Below are 23,257 nucleotides of genomic sequence, written 5' to 3'. Positions count from 1 at the left end.
CAGGACTTGTGCTCCAGACCCTTCACCTGCTCCACTGCCCTTCTCTGGACTCACTCCAGCACAGTAGTGTCCTTCTTAAGCTCCTCAGGGACTTGCTGTCCCTCCTGCCCCCAGCAGTCCCACATGGAGCAGGGCACACCTCATGCAGGCAGGGCTCTTGAGATGCCTGCACTGCCCTGCATTCCCACTGCATGGCCCTGCTCCTCCAGTACCTTCCGGACACCTTCTCCTCACAATTCCCACCCTGGATCCAGCCCTCCTGGCCCTGCCAAGTGCTTGCAGGACCTTGAACCTCCTTCAGCAGAGAAGGGCAATGGAGCTGGGGATGAGAACCTGAGGGAGCTCAGGGTGTTCAGCCTGGAGGAGGCTCAAAGGGAGCCTTATCTTCTGTGACAGGAGGGTGTAGCCAGGTGGGAGGTCAGTCTCTCTTCCCTGGAAAAAACTGACAGGACAAGAGGACAAAGCCTCAACCTGCGCCAGGAGAGGTTTTCCTTGGACATTAGGAAGATTTTTGTCACAGAAAGAGTGACTGGGCTTTGGAATGGCTGCGCAGGGAGGTGTGGAGTGACTATCCCTGAAGGTGCTTCTAAGACAGGACCTGGCACTCAGTGCCCATGGTCTGGTTGATGGCGTGGTGTCCACTCACAGGCTGGACTTGAGCTCAGGGGTCTTTTCCAACCTCATTCCCTCAGGGATTCTGCACCACCACAGCCCTCCTGCGCCGGGGTCCTGGGGGCCGTCAGGCCTGGGGGATGGGGCACGGGCCCTGCGCAGCCCCAACCCCCGACAGGGCGCTGGGTGCCCCGGTGCCCTCAGAACCACCCACGGCCGCCGCGCAGCCCCGGCCGGGTCACGGCCCCCGCTCCCCGAGCCCCCGGAGCCGCGGGCGGCGGAGGAGGGGGCGCGCCCACGGACGGCCTGAGGCGCGGCTCCTCGGTGACGTAACGCCTTTCCAGAAGATTCCCCGCGGGGATCCCGCCGCTGCGAGCGAGCGCCCGGCCAATCAGAGAGCGCCGAAAGGGCGGTGCTGGCTTGAACTGACCAATGGAAGGCGGCGACTGCGCGGCAAGGGGGGGAGAGACGGGCAGGTGAGCGGCGGGGGTCCGCCTTCGCCCCGCCTCTCTTTCAGAGAAGACCAATCAGCGCGGCGCGGTGCGGCGATGGACAGCCCCCCGGGCCAACGGGGGCGTGGCGCGCGCGGGCGGGACTCCCCTGACGTGGCGGCCGGGGGGCGGGGGCGGGGGCGGCCCAGCGAGCGCGCGGCGCCCCGGGACAGCGGGAGCGGTGAGTGCCGGGGGGGCCCCCCCGACCGCCCCCGCACCCCCACAGCGACCCCCGCAGCCCGGCCCGGCCCGGGGGCCAGCCCGCCTGCCTGCGGGGTGCCAGGGCGGCACTGCGGGACTGCCAAGGGGTGACAAGTTGTTGCCGAGGGGCAGGGAGGAGTCAGCCCCAGTGCCCCACAGAGCGAAGCGGCTCGCTGTGGGTGGGGGGGATCATGTCACCCCGGTGTCACTGTGGGGTGGGGCCGTGGGGTGACAGGGTGTTGCCGTGGGGCTGGGCGGGGATCAGTCTCCCCCAGCCCGGGTGACAGGGTGCCCCTGTGGGACCGGCGGGGGGTGACAAAGGGTCACCCTGGGGTGGGGGGCAGTGCCCCTGTCAGGGGTTAGCAGCGTGTCGCTGTGGGGTCAGTCCCCCTGCCCTGGGGGTGACAGGGGTTGCTGTGGGACTCAGCCGTCAGTGTCCTGCGCCGTGCGTGACAAGTTGTTGCCATGAAATTGGGGGATCGTCAGTCCCCCTGGCCTGTGGGGATGGTGGAATGTCACTGTGGGGCTGGGGAGGGTCAGTTCCCCCGCCCCGAGGAGTGTCAGGGTGTCACTGCGGGGCTGATTGGCCCCTCTGCCCATGGGGTGACAGCATGTCCCTGTAGGGCTGGGAGGGGGTGCTTGCCCCCCTCCACCCATGGGGTGACAGTCTGTCCTGCTCTGGGGGCTAAACCTCTGCTTTATGAAGTGGCAGGGTGTCCCCAGGGCCTGGCAGGATCAGCCTCTGCCCCAAGGGTTGACAGGGTTTGGCAGTGGGTGTGAGAGCTTAGCCCCTTTGCCCCTTCGTGGGTGGGGAGCAGAGGGTAGCCAGCCTGTTCTGCCACCATGGGGTGACACGGAGTCTCTATGGGGCTGAAGGTGGGGGAGGAAGGAGTTGGCATCTCTGGCTCCTGTGGACTGTCAGGGTTTCTTGGTGGGGCTGTGGGTCAGGGTCAGCTGCGTTAACTGCCCTACCTGGTGACCATGTGTCCCTGTGGGCCTGAAGAGTGTGTCAGGAAGGGGTTAATCCCCGTGCCCCATAACAGAGATAGTGCATCCAAGTGGGGCAGGGAGAGAGAGGGTGACACCCCCTGCCATGGGGCTGCAGTACAGCCCTGTGGAGCTGGAGAGGCTGGTGAGGTTAGGGTTAATCCCTCTCTCCTGTTTCACTTTGGAGGGAATAATGTGCTCTGTTTGAGCTATGTGGTGTGGCCTGGAAGGGGTCAGCAGCCCTCCACCACCACCCTGGGGGTACCTGTGTATCCCAGTGGGGCTGCACTGGCTGGTGAGAGAGTTGGTAACCTCCCACCCAGGTGACAGTAACACGGTGAGAGGGACCAGCATGGAAGGGGTTAACCCCTGTCCTCAGTCGAGGTGACAGTCTCTCCTGGGAGGGCTGACCAGGAGGAAAGGGGTTAACCTGCTTTCCTCTTGAGGCAGACAGTGGGTCCCAGTGGGGCTTGATCATGACAGGGGGTCACCCCTGGACCCTGTGGGTCTGTGCTCTGGGGCACAAAGCATGAGTGAACCCCTGTGAGTGTGACAGCCCCTAAAAAGGATAGCGCCTCTGGGCTCGGGAGGGGGACAAGCCCCATCCCCCTGAAGTTCTTAGCCCCACAGTGGGGCTGGGTGGGAGGCATGGGGTGGTGGTCCGTGCACTGGGGGGGTTCAAAGCCATCCCCATGCCATTATGAGCATCCTGGTGACTCTGGAATTGGGGTGCCCTACACGGGGAGGCAGCATGAGGGGCTTGACCCTATCTCCACACAGCTGTGAGCAGCCGAGTGTGGCTGCAAAGAGAGGAACCTACTTGGGGAGACACTGTGAGGGGCTTGACCCCATCTCCAGCCAAGAGCCAGCACCAGATAGGTCTGGAAAATGGGGGACCTTGTCGGGGGGTGATCTCAGGTGGTACCTGACACCATCCCCACGCAGGAGACAGCACTTGGTGGCTGTGGGGATCTGGGACCCTCTCTGGGGACATTCTGGGCGGGGGTCCTGCTCCGTGCCCATGCTGGAGGCGGCCGCCGGCGGGGCTGGCAGCGGGGGCTGTGCTGGCAGAGGCAGCGAGGGGAGGGTTAACCCCGTCCCCACGCAGGTGCCGGCACCCCAGTGGGGCTGTCGGTGGGGAGGGGGAGGCGGGCGGTGCGTGTGGGGGCTCGGGGAGGGGATGATTCATTGCGGGTAGTCATGACATTGCTGCCTGGTTGCCTGAGACTGCCATCCAGCACGGGCACGGGTGCCTCTGCTTGCCCCGGCGCGACAAGATCCCCAGCAGCTCTCTGACTGAGCCCGGGATACGCTACCATGCCGGCAATCCTGCTCTTCTGGAGCCGCGCCGAGAGGTATGCGCTGCCTCGGCACCCGCGCCGGGCCGGACCCCGCCGGCTCGGAGCCCGGCGGGACTGCAGCCCCTGGGGACACGGCGGGATGGGGCTGTCGCCCGCCCGGCTGCTTCGCTTGCCGCGGGTGGGATGCAGGAGCTGCCCTGGCGGTACCCCCGGTACGGCTGCCTAGTTTCGGTGTAGAGCTTCTGGAGAGGATGCTCTCCGTGGCCTGCGAGTGACGGTGGCAGACGAGGGGACGCGGTGGCATGAGCTTTCTTTGGCGTGCCTGAAGGTGACTTCTCAGAAGTAGGTTTTGCGCCGTGGGCTCGGGGGACGCACCGTCCCCGTCCCGCTGCCCTGCCGCCACGGGGAGCCCGGGACGCCGGGCGGGAATGCGGCACTCAGATCCCTTCTGCCGGGGCACCGGTGCCGGCGGCCGGTGCGGGGGACACAGGGACCCCCATGCATCCGAACGGGAAAAGCTGGGGAGGTGCACATTGGTTAACGTGACTTTTTTCCATATCAACGCCGCCCTACTTTTCTCCCTACCCGATTCGCCTGGCGGGTGCTCAGCCCTGGGCGTCAGCAGAGTCGTTTCTGGGGACACCGGGGGGCTCCTGGCTGCGCTCCCTGCGCTCCTTGGAGGGGGCTGCGTGGGGGACGTGACGGTGCCAGGCGGCCGGGTGCCTTGTGGCAGCGGAGAAGAGGAATGCTGCAACTGACGGATTAAGCAGAAGTGTCTTAATCTGTCCGTTTAACGAGAAAGCGTCAAGAAACCAATTAAAAGGAAAATTACGGCGCGGCGAGTGACTCCATTGAAGGGTCTCTCCGTGCGCGGCTGGGAAGCACACAAAGGACGGCAGCTCCCCGGCGGCACCGCGTCCACCGGAGGAGCCCTTTCGGAGCCATCCTGGGAGCGAGGTCAGAGCCAACCACGGCTGCCGGGCTGGCGAAGAGCTGCCCTTTGGGTGTGCCGGAGGAGCTGGAGGGGGGGACTCGCCAGCAGAGCATCCCTTGGCGGCGGCGGCATCCCCGGCACGAGCCAGCGCCTTTTGCCCCGCCACCCTCCTCCCGCCCTCCAGCGCCTCCCGGCCGGGCACACAGCACCTGCCGCCGCCTGCGGACAGCCGCGATGTTTAAAATAAAGCTAGAGCCTTTAAAAATGACAGCTTGGACTATGAATGTGTTCGTAAAGTTTCGGTAAGTGGGTTTCCGCCTCTCGACCTTGTGTCCTCGTTAAACCATCGGTGCCTGTCCCTGGCATCCCGCGGTGACCTTGCACCCCGAGATGAGGCAAAAAAAAAAATCTTGTGCCGTTGCCAGGGTGGGTTAGTTCCCTTAGATGACTACCGAGCAGAGGGATTATGTCAAACGATCGCTATTCAGCTGGCGCGCTAGCCCAGCGGTTGCTCGGGCTGATGTCATGTGCGGGGCCGGAACAAAGATTTATTCTTTATTTAATTTTTTTTTTCTTTTGGTGTGGTTGCAAGAGGAGGATGGAGGTTAGGCTGGCTCGGCAGGGCAGGGGAATGCCTGTGCTTTTCACCAAGGCAGGGTGGCCGTGAATTATCTGGGGACATCTGATTTGCAAGGGTGGTACAGGAATGCCTTTGCCTGCCTGAAGCCCCCCCCACTACCGCTCCCGAGGGGGTTAAATGGGAAGTCAGGAGAGGATGACTGAGCAGAAGGGGGAGAAGATCGGTGGCAAGGCACAGCTGATCCCAGAGAGGTGGGAGGGAAGGAGGGAGGCTCTGCGGGGACAGAGTCGTGTTTTACCACCATTGTGCATGTGAGCTGAGCCTCGGGAGTGTGCCTTAACCCACCGGGTCACCCTCCGGCACCTGGTCCTCTCTGGCACGGTAAACGCGGCACCGGGATGCATTTTGGTACAGAAATTCCCTTCTTCATGCCCAGCCAGACAAAGGGGTCCTTGGTCAGGTCAGAGATCCTATCAGGCATCCCCACCCTGGCCAAAGACCTCTCGGTGGGCAAGACCGGAGATCTTGTGGGTAGCGACAGAATTTTGCATTTTTGGGATGTCTTTTCATGGGAAACACTGTGGGGTTTTGGCTGGATGAGGGTGTCCCAGTGATGCTGTCAGGTTGGGCTGTGTGGGGTCAGAGCCAGACACTGAGATCCCTGGGCAGGGAGAGCTGAAGGTTTGTCAGCTCTGTGTTGCTGGAGCTAGGGTGTGATGGGTTATCTTTAGCGCTGCTTGGTTTGCTCTCGCTGTGGGAGGGTCAGCAACAGGGCCAGACAGGGCCAAATCATCATCCCAGTACCAGCCTCAGGGAGCCCCTGCCCTCCACTGGAGGTTGCTGTGGGGATGTGGGGTAGTGGAGTGACCTTTGGTGTGGAGAATGGACAGGATAGCTCTTGGTTCTCCTGCTGGTTGCTCACACCAGGTCTCCTGCAGCTTCCCCAGCACTTAGGGAGGGTAAATGGGCAGGTGGATGTGGGCTGGGGGCAGAGCATCCCCCAGCACCTGCGTGGGCTGGGTGCTGCTGGCATCTCTGCATGCAGGAGCTGGTATAGAAATGTGCTGGCATCCGGGAGCTGCCACAGGAGACGCTGTCAGATGCTCTTTATGCCCCCAGGGACCTCCTCCCACCTCTTCTGTGCCGCCTGAGCTGTTGTACAGTGTTTGCAGATGCCCCCATCTCCCTTCACTGTGTCCTTCAGGGGTGCCTTAGCCCCCCTCCCCATCTACAGCAAAGCTTCTCCTCCGCATCTGGAGCAAAAAAGAGCAGAAGTTGGTGGTTTGGATGGAGGTGGCCAAATGTGGGGCCAATTTCCAAGCTCCTGTAGGGGGTCATTACCCAGGGCATGGCCCAAGGCAAGTGTTGGATGCTTGATGTGGCTGCCAGATGCTTAGAGCAGCACCCAAGCATGGATCCTTGGGGAGCATGGCCACCCTTGATCGAGCTGTGGTGATTGGAAGATCCCTCTGTGACCTCCAATGGGACCTCATGGACAGAGAGTAAGGGTGGGGAGAACATCTGGTAGCTTGTATGACGGTGAAGGAAAGGGCCAAAACTCACACCCCATTCCATAATCCCTCTGCTGGAGGGGCACAGTGGATTGGGGTGGCTCAGGTGTCTTTGGAGCAAGTATAGGGTGAAACTGGACTGTAGCAGGGAGCAGGATGTGAGCAGTGGGAGTGCAAGGGCAGCACCTGGGAGAAGCGGGGTCAGCACTGAGTGTGAGAGGGGCCAGGCCAGACCCTGCAGTTCGGGGTGTCAAGTGTTTGCTGTCAGATAACCAAAAGTCGAGGAGCAGTGGGAAACATCTGTGGAGAGGCATGGGACCTGTTAGCTTCTGCCTGGAGGAGCAGCCCTGCCATCCCCCCTGGCTGCTCCCTGGGTGGCTGTGGCTCCAGTGGTGACTGGGGGATGAATTACGGCCACCGGGTTTTCCATGCCTTAGTATAGGCATGGGCACGGCCTCAGCCCCCGCGCGATGCAGCGAGTGAGCCCTGAGCTCCTGCCTTACTGCAAGATCCAGCTGGGGAGTGCAAGTCAGGCTAGAAAGTGTTGGGTTTTTTTTTAAAACAGAAAAAGAAAAAAGCCCTCCCACCATCACAAGATGTTTCTGTCTAACGGCTCAGTTCCCTCTCCGCTAAATACAAATTAAGGCTCTGACAGCCGGAGGCGCTTATCTCCAGCTGAATGCCAATTGCTTTCAGGAACAAAATGTTTGAAGTTCCTCTAAGGTGAAGGCACAACGTCGTCCCTGCCACTGCTTTCAGCCTCCAAAACCTGCTGTCATCACCCTGACTTGGGTCTCAGGTCCCCAGCTGGGAGAGAACCAGGCAAGGGGGTGGACGCAGGCCGGCAGCTACATTTGGACATAGCTCAGCCCTCCTGACTCAGCCAGGGGGGACGGACAGGGACGTGGTCCTGGCCTGACGTTAGCAGTGGCGTGGCCCCTATAATAGCACCGTGCCCCGACTTGAGCTCTCTCTCCCTGTCAGCCTCAGAGATGAGTCTGCCCGTCCCGGCCGAGGGGCTCAGCGGGATAAAACCACAGCTGGGATACATTCTGGCACCGGGGCTCTGACCTCTGTTGGGAAGCGTGGACTTGAGCCGGCTTTGGTGCTGCTGGCCCGTGGGACACAGGGAGCATCGTCTCCGCAATAAGTGTGTGCCAGTCTCGTCCCCAGCTGCCCCTGTGTGATTTTCACCTCACAAAGAGCTGTCTTTCTCCTTTCAGGAATAAGTACTCGGCTCCCAGCAGCGTTGCCATCATGGGGAAGGACTACTACAAGATTTTGGGCATCCAGAGCGGTGCCAACGAAGATGAAATCAAGAAGGCCTATCGGAAAATGGCCCTGAAATATCACCCTGATAAGAATAAAGACCCCAACGCTGAGGAGAAGTTCAAGGAGATTGCGGAGGCTTATGACGTCCTGAGTGACCCCAAGAAACGAGCTGTGTACGACCAGTATGGGGAGGAAGGTAAGGGGATAGGCACTCCCCACTGGGAGGCAGGGATGTGGGGTCCAAATCTGTTTTAGAGGTGAGGGAGGGTTTTCACAGAGAGATGTTTCAGTATTTCATGCCTGCTCCTAAAATGGGACTGGTTGCCAAAGAATCAGAGAGAGTGAAGGCTCCACAGGTGGCAGAAATCACCTCTCATCCCGCTCTTCCCCAGGCTGCTTAACTTTTACAGCAATTTGTCAGCTTGCTTCCTGGGGTGGCTGGGCTCCTCCTGCCCTCTGCCCCAGAACTTTGGGTGCCAGCTGAGAAATTGAAGGAGCTCACCTCCTGGGTTGTACCTAAGGTAATTCGTTAGCAGCTCTTTAAATGACCTAAATAACACAGCAGAGACGTACTGCTTCTGCCCACACTCCCCCTGCACTTGGGCACTGGTCCCACTGTCCTCCCTGGTACAGGCTGACCTAGAGGATTCAAAGCTTTTCCCAATTTAAGTAATAGGCCCTTGTTTTGAAACCAAGCGGCTGCTGTTGTCTGGTGGTTGGCATGGAGGAGGAGGAGGAGAAGGAGAGCCGCTCCAAGGCAGGCGGCCTTATTAGTCAATGATGGAAGAGTGCAGCCCCATTCGAGGAGAGTGCCGAATAGCATCTGCATTAATCAGCCCAGGGCCTGGGTGCTTAAAAGAGCAGGAGGTCTGGCAGGAGCAGGCTGCTGGGTGGAAGAGGCAGCTCCTCTCTCAGGCAGGTGCATCCCCTCACAAGCCACCGGCAGGATTAAGCAGCAGTGGGTTAATTGTTGACCCGTTAGTTATGTCAGGGCTGTGATGGATGCACAGGGCACAGTGATTTGCTGCCCTGTAAAATGAGAAGAGACTCTCTCAAGTGGGAAACCAGCTTTTCCCAGGAGGCCTCAATGAAATCGGACCCCGCTCAGGCTGGCGTCATGGGATTAAAGGTGAAACCTCCTGGCTGTACAGTCTATTAGGAGTGGGGCTCACTGGGGATCTGGCAAAATCCCTGTCGCCTGCAGGCATCTAAAATAAGAGCGAATTAAGGAAGAGGGTAAGAGCTCCCTTGCTGCCCCATCAAGTTAAAGACCAAGTTCCCCCATGTCCCATCGTTGTTGAACCTCTCATGTTCTATGACCTTCCCCACATGATTTGTTTCCCTTTTTTTTTGGGCAATGAAGGTCAGCATTTTGAGGAGCTGCAGGGTCATACATGCTTTGTGGGCAAGGTGAAGGGAAAGCCCCTTCAGCCCAGCCAGAATACTTCAGCACTCAGAAGAGACCCCCAAACTTGTCCTGCTGTGGACAGAGCATGGGGGGTTGGGACAAAGGACAGCCTGTCAGAAATAGTCCTTCACTGTCACTGGTGTGCCCTGAAAATAGTCCCTGAGCTAGGCTTGGCTTAACCCTTCCCAACCCTGCTGATCAAAAATAGCCTTGCAGAGCATGTGTGACCTCTTTGGGGGGCATTTGTCATGTGCCTTGACTCTTTGGGACTTGGGATGAGTTGCTGTGACGTCAGGCTCAGCCTGGGACCTGGCAGGGGAGTTTCCCATGGGAAAGGTTGCTAAATGATTCAAACCTGGAGCTTACCTGGCATTTTATACAGCCAGTGTGCAGGGAGCTACATGCCCACCTGGAGGTCTGCTCACCTGCACCTCTCTGTAGAGTCATTGAGTGTGGAGAAGATCTCCAAGATCATTTAATGAAGCAGTGCCATGTTCATCACTAAGCCATGTCCCTAAGTGCCACATCCACACACTTTTTGAACAGTTCCAAGAATGGTGGCTCTATCACTTCCCTAGGCAGCCTGTTCCTGACCAACTTTTCTGTGAAGCAATTTTTCCTAATATCCAGTCTCAGAGACAAGACTATTGGGGTAGGAAGGAGCCTGCTCATGGGGAACAATGGAGATGGACTGATCAGGATATTTTTTAAATTAAAATTAGATTAATAAGGTGGAGAGAATCAAAGAGGTTCTTCAGTAGGGATAGAGGGAATGAAACCTGAATGGATTGTGAGTTTGTAGGGTGTAGGAATGAGACTGTGTGAGATGGTGCCTTCACAGTGGTTGGGCTGGAGGTGGTCTGCGCACTGAGGAGAGGGTGGAAGGAGGTGGCAGAGGCCATTCTCCCACCTGGGCAGTGCAGTCCCTGCAGAGCATTTTCCCACAGGGAGCGTTCATGTCTCCTCTTCCCCCTTGTCTTCCAGGTCTCAAAACTGGAGGTGGCTCTTCAGGTGGCTCAGGGAACACCTTCCACTACACCTTCCATGGAGACCCCCATGCCACCTTCGCATCCTTCTTCGGAGGCTCCAACCCTTTCGACATCTTCTTTGCCAGCAGCCGCTCCCGGATGTTCAATGGCTTTGACCAGGAAGACATGGATATGGATGATGACGACGACCCTTTCAGTGCCTTTGGCCGGTTCGGCTTCAACGGCATTAATGGGGTTCACCGGCGGCACCAGGAGTCCCTGCACACGCGGAGGAAGGTCCAGGACCCACCTGTCATCCACGAGCTCAAGGTGTCCCTGGAAGAGATCTACCATGGATCCACCAAGAGGATGAAGATCACTCGCAGAAGGCTCAACGCTGATGGCCGGACCATGCGGACTGAGGACAAGATCCTAAACATTGTCATCAAACGGGGTTGGAAGGAGGGAACCAAAATCACCTTCCCCAAAGAAGGGGATGCCACTCCAGACAACATCCCTGCAGACATCGTCTTCATCCTCAAGGACAAGCCTCACTCACACTTCAAGAGGGACGGGACAAACGTGATCTACACGGCAAACATCAGTCTTAAAGAGGTGGGTACAGGTGGTAAATCCCATGGGATGTGGGGTGGCACTGGTTCACGGCCTTTGGGGCCAAGATGGGAGGCAGTCCTTCTCCTGCTCTGGATAGGAAAGACCAGGTAGGTCGCAAGACAAGAGCTGCAGAGGCCAACTTGGTCTTGGCTTTGGAGGTGTTTGACTTCCATGCCAGGTGTGGGACACTGATGCTGTGGTCCCTGCGGAATGCACCTCACTTCTTGATCCAATTCAGGTGGCTCATTTTATCCATTTCCTCCCTTCTTCATATGTCTTGTTCTTCTGTTTTAGCATAGGATATTCACATGTGGAGCAAAGGGCACATCCTCTGTAGGAGTAAGAGAAAACCCAGGTTGGGTGGCATCAGTGTGATTCCTGCTTTTCCTGTAGCTGAGCCTGCTGTGGCTTAGTTACTGCCTAGGGTTGCACCAGGTGCTTCTTCCCATGTGCAGAGAGCAGGGTGACATGGAGGAAAGTGATCTTTTGCCCTCCCTGAGCAGTGCTTTAGCTGTTTTCTTTGATTCTGGCTTTCCTAGATGAGCAACCAAACAAATTAAATACCCAGGCAATGAGTAAAACTCAACACTTCCAGGCTGCCAGTCCTGGAGGTCACGGCAGGGCTACATGGATGCAACAGATCATCCAGCAATCTGCACGAAGGTGGGAGAGGAAAGGGAAGATTACCTCAGTACAAGATGTGCTGTTCGCCACTGCTGCTGTAAAACTACCTTTTAATAAATCCCAGCTGGCAGCTGCATTTAACGTTGACATTTTTGGCAGCTGCCATTTGCTGTTCCTTTCAGACGGTAGACGCTGTCTGTCTTCTTAATGAGCTGACTTTTTTTTTCCTTCCCGAAGGCAGATTTATGTTCTCAAATGCATTGAATAGAAATAAGCTCAATGGGCCAGACCTGAGGCAGGAAAACGTGATCTTGTGAAGTGTGCCAGGAAGTCAGGAGGGCTCTGTGATGGCTCTGCATCCCAGCTCAGGCTGTGACCTGAGTGTACTGGGGGCAAAAAGCACATGGGCAAGGCAGAGCTGGGCACTCCTGAGGCAACCTCAGCTCCCCTAATAGTGCAGACTCAGGAGTTTCCCTCGCAGTGCAAAGTGCAGAGGTTCATTCCTGCTTCTCCTGGATCTCCAGTCCAGAAATACTCGGGAGAGACTGCCTTATTTATGGAGCAGTGCATGCCTTATCTCAGATATTTCCTTCTGATCATTCCTTTTATCTGACCTGGCTGTGCTGATGCCCAGACCATGTTAGCCCAAGTCTGTGCACTGGCCGGGGTGGAGGGACTCCTGCCTGGAGTTGACTTTTTTAGCAGTAACTGGAGAAACGTGCTCAAGAAGTGCACCAGAAGTGTTGGACACCTGTGACCTCCATGAGCAAGGCCTGCATGCTGGCAGTAGATTTGCACAATGTAGACACAAAGCAGAAAATTTATGGTCCAGGCAATTCCTTATCTCTCTCAGCTGGAATTTCTGGTCTCTGACCTGCCCCAGCACAAACCCATCCTCATGGGGCTGCTGGTCTGGCTGACTGTCATCCCCAGCCTGCTGCTTGCCAGGACAGTGTGATACTCTGCTGCGTTTGTCTTCCAGGAAAAGAAGTTCCTTAAGAGCACGAGCAGATACTGGGAGCTCTCCAATTCTGTATGCTACCACCTCAGTATGTGACAGAGCACAACTTCTCCATCTCCTCAGCCTCTGGCTGTAGCCTTAGGTGTCTTCTTGCACCTTCTGCCTTGAAAGGCTGCCTCTTCTAGCCTGAGTTTTAGTCTCTGCCACTGCCATGAGAGAACATAGTGCCATCAGGAGAGCTGGCAGGTGATGGGTACTGGAGGGCCTTCCCAGCCCTTGAGTCCTGGCCCTGCTGGGTGCCTGGCTGGGGCAGTGCAGGCGTTTTGCCACCTGTCTGCTGCAGAATCACAGATGTAGGAGTGCTTTTCCGGGGACTCATTGTCTTCCTTCCTAAAATCAGAGGCGCGTGCTGCAGCGGGGAGCTGCGGGAGGGCGGAGACGCACAGCTCCACCAGCAGCTGCCTCTCCTGGAGGCAGCGCTGCCGGCAGGGCGTCCTGCCCTCCTGGCTGCTGCCTGATGCCTGCCCTGGGCACCATCCCGCTTTGCATCCTTTACCTGGCGTCACCTTCCTCGAAGCATCCACGCCCCGGCTCATCCCGGCTGGGACGCGGACGGTGCCGACGCCCGCCCCAGCGGCTTCGCCGCGAGCGGAGGAGGACCCAGTGTTGACCTAGATAAAGCTCTGCTCGCACAGCACGGTGCTCAAACCCAGGGTGATTTCATCCACAGGGATAAACCAAGCCTCTTTCTAGGATGCGGGGTAGCTCCCGCGGTTACTGGTGTTACTTCAGCAACTGTTTTCCCAAATGCCAGCAAAGTTGAGCAAGAAGAATGAAAAACAGGGACATACGGCGGAGGAGCGATCGCCTCGGATTCTTGCGTCTTGGCTCTGGGAAGGAAACATTAAGATCCTGTCTGCCTTCGCTGTTACCGCCCGCTTCTGCTCACATCTCTGCCTGCTTTCCCCATCCACGTGTTCCCACAGGGACTTCTTGTCCTCCTTTCTGTTTTGTGGCTGGAGGTGTCCTTTCTTGGCGCACATGGGCGCTTGCAGCCATGGCACACTGCACTGGGCACCAGCGAGCAGGAGGGCTTTGGCATCCGTGCCTGAATGCACAGCACAAACTCCTTAATGTGGGGAGATTGTGCTTTGTTATCCCCTCAACCTGCTGGAGATCAGCCAAGCACCTGCTGCTCGCACAGAGCTGGTGATGGCATCCTCCTGCAGGCTGAAGACTTCATCCCTGGAGGACACCCTCTCCAGGAAGAGGCCTGTGCAGATGAGCCATGCAAAGGAGATAGGACCTTCTCCCCTGTTCTCCACCCAACAAAGACCCTGAACCAGCTCTGGCGCAGATCCCAGTGCAAGCCCTCTGGTTCAAAGCCTTGGTTCTGCTGCAGAAGCCCCATCCATCATCTCAGAGCCAGTGGCCAGCATGAGGTGTTTCTCCTGGTGCCTGTTGCTGCTCTGCCTTTGGAGGCTTTTCCTGGCAGAGGGGGGGAATGCAGAACATTCCCCCACCTACCCCAGAAACAGCAATTGCATCTTTCTCCACTCGCCTTGCAGGGTGTTTTGGGAGGGCTGGGACCCCCAGGACCCAGTTCAGAGGGACAGACCTGTGCTATTCCCCACATGGAAGCTCGAGGCTGTAGCTCAGCAAGCCCCCAGCCCCCACCCCCTTCCAGAAGCATCGTTCCGCAGTCCTCTCGCTCAGCCCTTGCTGAAAGCCTGGAGACGATCCTGCCCACATGTACGACAGAGCTGTCTGAGTTATTTAAGGACACAAGGATTTTCTTGCTGCATTCCTGCATCACGTGGCTTGCCAATGCAGGCCGGTGTGCGGCTGCTGCTGGGGGCTGGGGTGCACAGGGGTGGCACCCCCACACTGGCTCCTGGCTGTGCGGGGGGACAGGAGATGGGAACCAGCCCCTCCAGACCCCCAGCTGCCAGGGAAGCCCAGTGCCACAGCCACGCCATTGTGCCGTGCTGGCGTAGCCCTGTGGGGGCTGTAGGTGACAGGGATGGGACAGGGGACAGGGGACATGGGCTGTTGTGCTATAGATAACCCCGAGCACCGGGCAAAGCTGCCGTGCTCCGGAGGGTGACAGCTGACGGGCTGTGGCAGCATCCCATGATCTCCGCTGGATTTTCGGCTGCCTGAGGCTGGCCGACAGGGCTGGAAAGGAGCTAAATTTAGCCTGCGTTGTTGCTGTGGGTGGCTGGGTGCTGGTGGTGCCTTCTGGGCAGCCCAGCAGGTGGGGAGGGGAGTCCTTCCCCCCCATGAGAGTTGGGGCACCCTTCTCCTGCACGGCTCCTGCAGCCCAGTTCATGGTGGTTGGGCCAGGCTGGTGCCAATAGAGAGCTGTGCTTGCACCAGTGGGCATCATCCAATGCTCTTGGGCAGCATCCACAGGAGCAGGGCAGTTCAACCGGGGGAGCAGCCGGTGGGGTACAGGGTGTGGCTGTCAGGATGCTTTGGGGAGTCAGCCCCATCTGATGGCCTGTTCCCTCTTCCTTTCTCAGGCCTTGTGCGGCTGCACTGTGAACATTCCCACCATCGATGGACGGGTGATCCCGCTCCCCTGCAACGACATCATCAAGCCAGGGACAGTGAAGAGACTACGTGGAGAGGGGCTGCCCTTCCCCAAGGCCCCCAGCCAGCGAGGAGACTTGATCGTGGAGTTCAAAATCCGCTTCCCCGACAGAATAGCTCCCCAGACGAGACAGATCCTCAAGCAGCACCTCCCATGCTCCTAGAGCCCTGGGACTCTCCTCCAAAGCAGCAATACTCCAAACGCATGTGCCACAGCACCTGGCCTGTACAGAGCCAAGGTGTCACAGCACTTTTAAATGCAAAAAAAGAGAAAAAAACAACCCCTCACACTACTTTTCTCCCCCAAAAAACCCATCCGACCCACCCCCTATCCATCCTTCTTGGCCGGTTTTTTACTCCAACAATGGGGAGACTCCTGTCTGCCACAGCTCCCCCAAACTGCCAAACCTTTTCTTTCTCCCCAGAGGTCCATTTTTTCTGCCTCGCAAGAGCGAGAGCCGTGGGCCCTTTGCCCGGGGAGGTGCGTCGTGTCGTGGGTTTTTTATGTCACCTGCTTTTCAGGCCACTCTTCCCACAAGAAGCTGGACTTGCCGGGGTCCGGCGCTGTGTAAATAGGACTCGGCAGGATCTGGCATCCCCGCTGCTGGTTTTTCTCTTCCCCTCTTTGATACTTGCTGCTGTTTGGGGTCCCGGCTGCACCGCGGTGCCGGTCACTCCTGCCTGTGGCCCCCCCAGTAGCTGGACAATCTCTCACCTTGGGGCCACGGTACCAATCCAGCCGTGGTCCGCTCTCCTGTGCCAAGCCTACACCGAGCCTCGGCCGTGCCAAACAACGGAGCACGTGGGGATGGCCCATCCAGCCTCCTGCCCCTGCCCGGGGATGTCCCCAGTGCCCGTGGGCAGCACTTGCCTGCACCTGCTGCCCACAGGGCCCAGCCAGCAGGAGGAGGGGGGAAAGCCCAGGGTGGAGCTTTCTTTTTTCAGATGTGTTGAGTTTGCATTGCTGCTTTTATTTTTTAAATACATATATATAGAGCTCATTAGATAAACTTCGTAAGGGTTTTTCTCTGCCTGTATTGGGGATACTGGCCTGACGCACCCAGGCTTTTTTTGAAAGGGGGATGATTCAGCCACACGAACAGCAAACCCCCGGAGTGGGGTTGTGTGTGCGTGTAGCACTAATCTGGGTGCAAAAGCAGAGCCAAGCGTGAGCAGAGCTGTGGGTTTCACTAGTGTTTCAGGTCAAATTAGGGATTCTAATAAGAAGAGAGAGGCGTGTGTATATATTTTTCTACAGGGACAATTCATTCAGGAGGGGTTTCTGGACATCAGGGCGGATCTGGGAGGTGCATGAGGCAGTCTGTTTAGTGGCTCCATTTTCAAATACTGTATTTTTTTAAAACCTTTGGATTTCCATCAGGAGAATTTTTATATTTCTTACCTTTCTCAGCCCACTCTGCCTCATGCCATTTTTTTTCCCAGGAAAGGGCTGGTGTGGAGCTGGAGGCACATTTGACCTGGCTTTGTACAGCTCCTCATTCACTGCAGCACTGCCAAGAAAACCCCTGCCAAAATATCCCCCTCCCCCTGCCTGGGAATCTTTTTTTTTTTAATTCCTAAAAAAAAAAATTTTACTGACTTGAAGCAGGGGGTCCCTTGGGGTGGGGGGGCTGTGTGTGGGGTGTCCCTGGGGCTGGGGGCGCAGCTGTACAGTGTTACCTGTGGGGCGAGGAGACCTGTGAGGCACTGCTGAATCAATGACCTGCTTTGGCCAGCCAGGGGTGGCCACTGGTTCCCTCCACTGGTCCCTGTGGAGTTCAATGTGGAGAAATGTGGTGGACAAGGTGAGCGAGAAGACAGACCAGCACGCAAATGCAAGCTGATTTTTTTTCTCGGTTTCAACGAGACCTGAATGTTTTATAGTGGGGTTTTTTGTAATTTTCTTTTTTTTCTTTTCTTCTTCTTTTTTTTTTTTTTTTTTTTTTTTTTGTAATGTCAGTATTGAGAGAAATAAAGAAGTATTTTGAAAAATACACTTTCTCGGTGTGTGTTGTGATGGGAGGTGCCAGGCTGGGCTCCAGCAGACAGCAGGGAGAGGGCTCTGTACCAGGGTCACTGCCACCACCACCCTGGCCAGGTGCCCTTGGGGCTGGCAGGGAGAGGAAGAAGAAATCTGTTTGTTTTGGTACTTGTTGCACAGGACCTTCAGGGCCTGATAACGAGGGGAAGGGAGTGAATACACGACTCCTTGGGTCACAGAATGGCTGCTCCCCACCTGCATGGCCTCAGCAGAGCTGACCACATTGCCAAGGATTGGCAGCAGTGCTGGTGAGGGCTCTGTCCCCTCAGGGCTCTGGGATGTGGCTGACATGGGCAGTGGGACAGTCAGTGAAGGGCTGAGAGAGCAGTGCCCATCTCTTCTCAGAAGGGCCTTGGAGGGGCAGGGTGAGAGCCAGAGGCATTACTGGCACCCATGGAAAATCCTGCTGATGCCAGGGAATATTTGCACAGTGCTCCCATCAGGAGCTGTGCACAGGGACAGGAGGTGACAGCAAAACCCATGGGCCTTGTGCCCGTCGCTCAAGTCCAGTGTGTGGCTCAAGAGGGTTTGATTTTGGGTGAGAGCAGTCAATAAATTAAACTGGGTGATGTTAATTGCTACATAGTACTGCATATAGTTTCCATGGCCACTACTATGCCCATCACCATCACAGGGTACCTTGCCTCTCTGAATTTGGGGATGTGAGCCCAGCTCTCCTTTGATTGCCATGTTAAGGAAGGATGAGCTTTGGTGAAACCAGCCAAGCCCTGCACAGAATCAGAGCTGGTTTCTACATGTGACACCACCACACATCATCCTTCCTGCCCTGAAAGACTCTTAGGACAGATAAAGCCCAAGGTCAAGAACTAAACAACTTCAAGGGACTTTTATAGGGGTGGTCCATAGACAGAGGCAATGATGCCATTGCAGAATCAAAGCATGATTTGGGCTGGAACGGACCTTAAAGCTCACCTCATTCCTGCCCCATGGCATGGGCAGGGACACCTTCCCCTTGACCAGGTTGCTCAAAGCCTCGTCAAACCTGGCCTGGAACACTTGCAGTGATGGGGCATCCACAGATTTTCTGAGCAACCTCTGCCAGTGCTTCCCACCCTGACAGTAAATAATTTCTTCCTGATATCCAATCTAAAACTCCCCTCTTTCACTTTAAAGGCGTTACTCCTGGTGCTGTCACTACATGCTTTCATCAGAAACCTCTCCCCATCCTTCTTACAGGCTCTCTTTAGGCAGTGGAAGGGTTCAAAAGTCTGATATCAAAAGACAGTAAGGGCAATGGGGCATTGGGAAGCAGGGGACCTGGCATGGTGAAAGGTATGGAATAAGTGGTGGTTTGATCTGGGGTAGAGTTCATTTTCTCCCCAGTAGCTAGCTCAGTGCTGATTTGGATTCAGTTGAGAATAATGCTGATAACACACTGATGTTCCAGCTGTTGCTCAGCACTGTTTACCCTAACTCAGGGACTGCTCAGTTTCCCAGGCTCTGCCAGGGAGCAGGTGCACAAGAAAGCAGGAGGGGGCAGGGCCAGGAGAGCTGACCCAAACTGCCCAGAGGGATATTCCATGCCATAGAACACCATGCCCAGTGCATGTACTGTGGGGAGAATGAGTGAGTGGCTGCATGGCTCTTAGTGAAAGCTCACCAGCCCTCTTCAGTGCCCAGTGTGGGCCCAGAGGATGAAGTAACAAGAGATCTGAGCAGACCTTGTTAGGCTAGGTTTGTTATAAGCATTAGTTTAATAGTTTTTATTCACAGAGTTGTTCTGCCTACACTCAAGTTCCTGTGTGTGTGCTTGAGGGAGCACCTTGCTTGGTGTGTCCCCTCTGGTGGGATTGGTCCTCTGTGGGGCTTGGGTGAGCTGCTCTCTGCAGTAGTGGTTTATAGGTGTCTCCACATGCCCCATCTGCACCATTCCTCAAAGTTTCCAAGAAGATGCACAGAGCTGGTGCCTAGGAACATGGTTTAGTGGTGGACTTGGGAGTGCTGATTAAATTTTTGGACTTAATGACCTTAGAGGTCTTTTCCAGCCTAGACATTCTGTGATTTGATGATACACATCTTTTAAATACCCCCCGGCATGCACCACGCCATGGCAGCCGGCTTCAATGCTTGACAACACCTTCAATGAAGAAATTTACCCTAATATCCAACTTGAACCTCCACTGGCACGACTTGAGGCCATTTCTCTTGTCCTGTCACTTGCTGTTTGGGAGAAGAGACTGACTACACCTTCCTTTCAGGTCACTGTAGAGAGTGATCAGGTCCCCTCTGAGCCTGTTATTCTCCAGGATAAAGACCCTCAGTTCACTCAGCCTCTCCTCACAGCACTTGTGCTCCAGACCCTTCTCCAGCTCCACTGCCCTTCTCTGGACTCGCTCCAGCACCTCAGTGTCTCTCCTGCAGTGAAGGGCTCAAAACTGAATGTGCCATTTGAGGTTTGGCCTCACCAGTGCCCGGCACAGAGGGGCAGTCACTGCCCTGCTCCTGCTGCCCACACCATTGCTGATACTTTCAGGATGTCCTTGGCCTCCTTGGCCCCCTGGGCACCCCCAGCTCATGTTCAGCCACTGCTGACCAGCACCCCCAGGGCCTTTCCCACTCAGCAGCTTTCCAGCCACTGTCCCAGCTGGAGCTGCAGGGGCTGCTGTGACCCAGGGACAGGAGCCAGCACTTGGCCTGGTTGAACCTCACACAATTGGCCCTGGCCCATGGATCCATTGGTACAACAGAATCTCCATTTGTGAGACAAATCTGATACAAGCACTCGGCACTGCCATTCCCTCTGTATTTCGGGAGCCATCTGTTGGGAACTGTTCATAACTGCACCTTTGGCCTTTTTCCTTGGAGAGCCAAACTATGGCAGAAACATTTTACTACATCTGCCTTCTTCCACAGAACCAGTCATAAAAAGGTTTGGGTTGGGAGGGTATCAAAGCTCACCTCATTCCAAATCCCCTGCCAGGGACTGGGACATCTTTCACTAGACCAGGTTGCTCAGAGTCCCATTCAGCCTGGCCGTGAACATTCCTAGGGATGAGGCAGCCACATCTGTAATTCCTTCCTGTCTTCCATCTTTGGAAGCCCTCCATTCCCCAGGGCTGGTAACTGTAGGCATCCTTTGAGGGAAGAGGGAGGAGATTTGGGTACCTGGTGGTTCTCCCTGAGACAACATGGAGAGGACACAAGAATGTGGGAAGGAAAACCTACCTTGACCATAGAGAGACAGGAATGGGAATTGCAAAGGAAAACAATCACACATGAGGGTTCTTTCAGAGTATTTGCTGCCCAGTCTCCAGAGGGTAGTTCCCCAGGCAGGGTCAGAGGGTATAATATTCCTGATCCTATGGCAAGCATGAAGCTGTGTCAGGGGAGATTTATGTTGAAAAGGTTTTTCACCCAGAGGGGTTGAAGGGCTCTGGAACGGCTCCCTGGGAAAGTGGTTACAGCACGAAGCCTGACAGAGTGCAAGAAGTGTTTGGACAATGCTCCAGGCCCATGGTGTGTCCCTAGGGGTGTCCTGTGCAGGGCCAGGAGCTGGACTCAGTGATGGGTCAGGATGGGTCCATTCCAGCTCAGGGTATTCTGTGATTCCATCTCTACAAGAAGTGACAAATCCAATGACCAGGACTAGAAGGGCCCTGCCTCTATCCTCTATCCCACACTGCGCACCCTAAAGTCATGGAGCTACACAGGGCAGAAAACATCCATATTTCAGGAGGGACAAAGGAGATTTTGATGTGCTGTGCTCTGCCATGGAGCAGGTGCACAAACAGCTGTCTGGGGGCATGGCCAGGAGAGCTGACCCAGACTGGCAAAGGGATATTCCATGCCATGGAATACCATGCCCAGTGTACCAGCCAGGGGGCCGAGGCAGGTGGGGTGTGAATGAGCAGCTGAGTGGGACTGATTTGCCAGCTGGGTTCAAACCTCCACAGGTGGGGAAGTCCCTGGAGTGGGAACATCCATAGGGGCAGGAAATGTCAGTGAGGAGGGCACAGCCATAGGGCAGGGGATGCCCATGGATGAGGGGACAAGGATAGCCATGGGCACACATGGCTGGGGGGCTCAGGGGGAAGGGATGTCCCGGGGCTCAGTGCTGCCAGTGGAGCAGGGATGCCCATAGCACATCCATGCCTGCCTGGAGCAGGATGGGGACCTGCTGAGAGCAGTCATTTGTGACTCCCTGGTGATTGGAGCACCTGCTGGGCCCAGAGGGCTGTGGGGTGGTGCAGCAGGGTGCCAATCACTTGGATCAGGGACCAGCCTCTAACCCCAACACCGTGGCCTGAGACACGTCTCCCACCCTGCATCAAGCATGGCTGGACTGTGGCTCCCATCAAGTCCAGTGGTCCTGATGGGGCCTGGCTGTAGGGGCTGTAGGAGGTGAAAGGGCTCTGGGGACAGATGGAACCCAGGGGGGCACAGGGAGGTGCTGATCATGTCAGCAAAGGAAGGGGATGCCCTCAGCTTCCCCCTCATTAATCCCACACCGCGCAGGGCACACCTGAGCCAACAGCATCTTCTCTCTAGCACCTTTGGGAGCTGCCCAGTCCCCCCAGCAAGGATCTGGGCAGGGGAGGAGGTGCTGCAGAAAGGCTCTGGCCCTGTCAGTGACTGACCAGGGTCTCTGCTGGAGAGGCCTGAAAGGGGCAGGGCTGGGGCCAAACCCAGTTGATACCAACAGCTCACCTGGGGCTGCTGAGGTTCACAGCGAGGGGGCTGTGAGCGCTGGTCTGGGGCACACCCTCAGCCCTCCCACCAGGTCCACACAGCCTCAGAGCAAGGGTCGACGCTCTTGGAAATCCTGTGGGTGCTGTCCCCTCACTGGGAGAGCTGTACCACAGATGGCAGGGAAGAAAGGAGAAGCTTTTCCCGGCCCTCTGCTGGATTCAATTAGCATTTGCAACTTGGAGCGGCAGTGGGGAAGATTTGGGCTGCCAGGAGCTGGGCCACACACCCCGCCATGCCATGCCCTCCTTGCCCCAGTCTCCACAGCAGACAAAGATGCCAGGATGGATCTGTCCCTCGATTTGCTGGGTGGTGATGTTCTCCCGCTGGGAGAGAGGAAGAAGCCCCTGTCCAAGCTATGGAAGGCTTCGGGGAGTCCTGGAGAGCTCCTTAGCACCTGGCTCTAGTTCCCTGTGGCCAAAGCAAAGCTGGTATCTGTCCCTGCAGAGCTCAGGGAGCAGAATCAGCCCTAGAGCAGAAAGGTGATGTTTAACCCACAAACGGGATGGAGCGAGGCAGGGGGAGCACCAGAGCTCCCAGCCTCACCCCTGCTGCCACGAGTGTCCCCCCGGCGCCAGCAGGAGCGATTTGCCAGCAGAGGTGGTGTGAGGACAGGGACAGCGGTGCCGGCAGACGGCTCCCGAACAGCAGCGCGGGTGAGCCGCAGGTAACAGTAGGCATCCTTTGGGGCTGCGCCATTCAAACGCAGCGCTCCCTCACCTCACTGCGCTTATCGCACAAGCCCCTTCCCACCACGCCCAGTCCCGTCCCTCTGCCATTAAATCCTGTCCTCTTAAATACAGACGGCTTGAGGGAGCCCTCCAAGATGTGCCAGGCTCTGGGACAGAACCCCACAGCACAGCCCCACAGCTCCTGCCCTCTCCCTCGTGGCTCGGCCCAGAGGCGCAGGGAAACATTCTGCCACACAAACTGCGTTTTACCCTCCTTGCAGAAACCCTCCGTTCCCGCAGTCCCTACGAGCAGCTCGGTGCATTCCACAGCCACTGCCCCCCTCGGGCTGAGGGCTCAGCCATACCCAGCCTCTCGTCCTGCTCCTGCCCCCAGGACCCACGGCTTCCCTGACGTAAAACAACCAAGTACAGCAGTAGCACCTTTTTCAGTACACAGAAGGGAAAATAAAGGAAGTGGAAAGGCAGGGAGGTAGAACAGGTGAAAAGAAAGAAAAACCTTGATCAGAACCCAACTACTGTATCTGACACAAGGCCAGCTTTCCAACAGAGATCCAAGACAAGCATCAAAAACTGGGACACATGGAATGTGTTGAAGGTCCTCTCTCCCCAGCCACAGTGGTGTCACTGCGCCACAACCCGAGACACCCCAAATGCCCCTCCTGCCTGCGTGAGACAGGGATTCTTGGAGAGATCCTTTGCTGCAGAGCCACAGCAGCAAGAGACCTGACAGCTCACGGCCAGCCTCGGAAGAGCAACA

General features: G+C 56.8%; 1 protein-coding gene across 5 annotated transcripts; it reads left to right on the top strand.

The window, feature by feature from the left end:
* The first annotated feature begins 1,242 nt into the window (after nucleotides 1–1,242).
* DNAJB5 (DnaJ heat shock protein family (Hsp40) member B5) lies at nucleotides 1,243–16,676 on the top strand. Of its 5 annotated transcripts, none has more exons than XM_058043889.1 (4): nucleotides 1,243–1,284; nucleotides 7,841–8,085; nucleotides 10,282–10,880; nucleotides 14,991–16,676. In XM_058043889.1, the coding sequence occupies exons 2-4, from the start codon at nucleotides 7,875–7,877 to the stop codon at nucleotides 15,222–15,224; spliced, it is 1,044 nt and encodes a 347-aa protein (XP_057899872.1). In that variant the 5' UTR covers nucleotides 1,243–1,284; nucleotides 7,841–7,874; the 3' UTR covers nucleotides 15,225–16,676. The 5 variants fall into 5 exon arrangements, with proteins under 5 accessions (XP_057899872.1, XP_057899871.1, XP_057899870.1 ...); XM_058043888.1 differs by lacking the exon at nucleotides 1,243–1,284 and adding an exon at nucleotides 3,476–3,646; XM_058043887.1 differs by lacking the exon at nucleotides 1,243–1,284 and adding an exon at nucleotides 3,685–4,828.
* The last annotated feature ends 6,581 nt before the right edge of the window (nucleotides 16,677–23,257 follow it).

This window comes from Melospiza georgiana, chromosome Z (genome assembly GCF_028018845.1).
Source record: "Melospiza georgiana isolate bMelGeo1 chromosome Z, bMelGeo1.pri, whole genome shotgun sequence".
Taxonomy (NCBI): Eukaryota; Metazoa; Chordata; class Aves; order Passeriformes; family Passerellidae; genus Melospiza; species Melospiza georgiana.
This window is presented reverse-complemented; position numbering and strand designations above follow the sequence as displayed.

Excerpts from the sequence above, each read along its gene's own strand:
- DNAJB5 (XM_058043887.1), top strand. The coding sequence starts at position 4,761 with ATGTTTAAAATAAAGCTAGAGCCTTTAAAAATGACAGCTTGGACTATG. Across the intron at positions 4,829-7,840 it reads AATGTGTTCGTAAAGTTTCG|GAATAAGTACTCGGCTCCCA; the intron begins GTAAGTGGGTTT and ends TTCTCCTTTCAG. Across the intron at positions 10,881-14,990 it reads CAAACATCAGTCTTAAAGAG|GCCTTGTGCGGCTGCACTGT; the intron begins GTGGGTACAGGT and ends TTCCTTTCTCAG.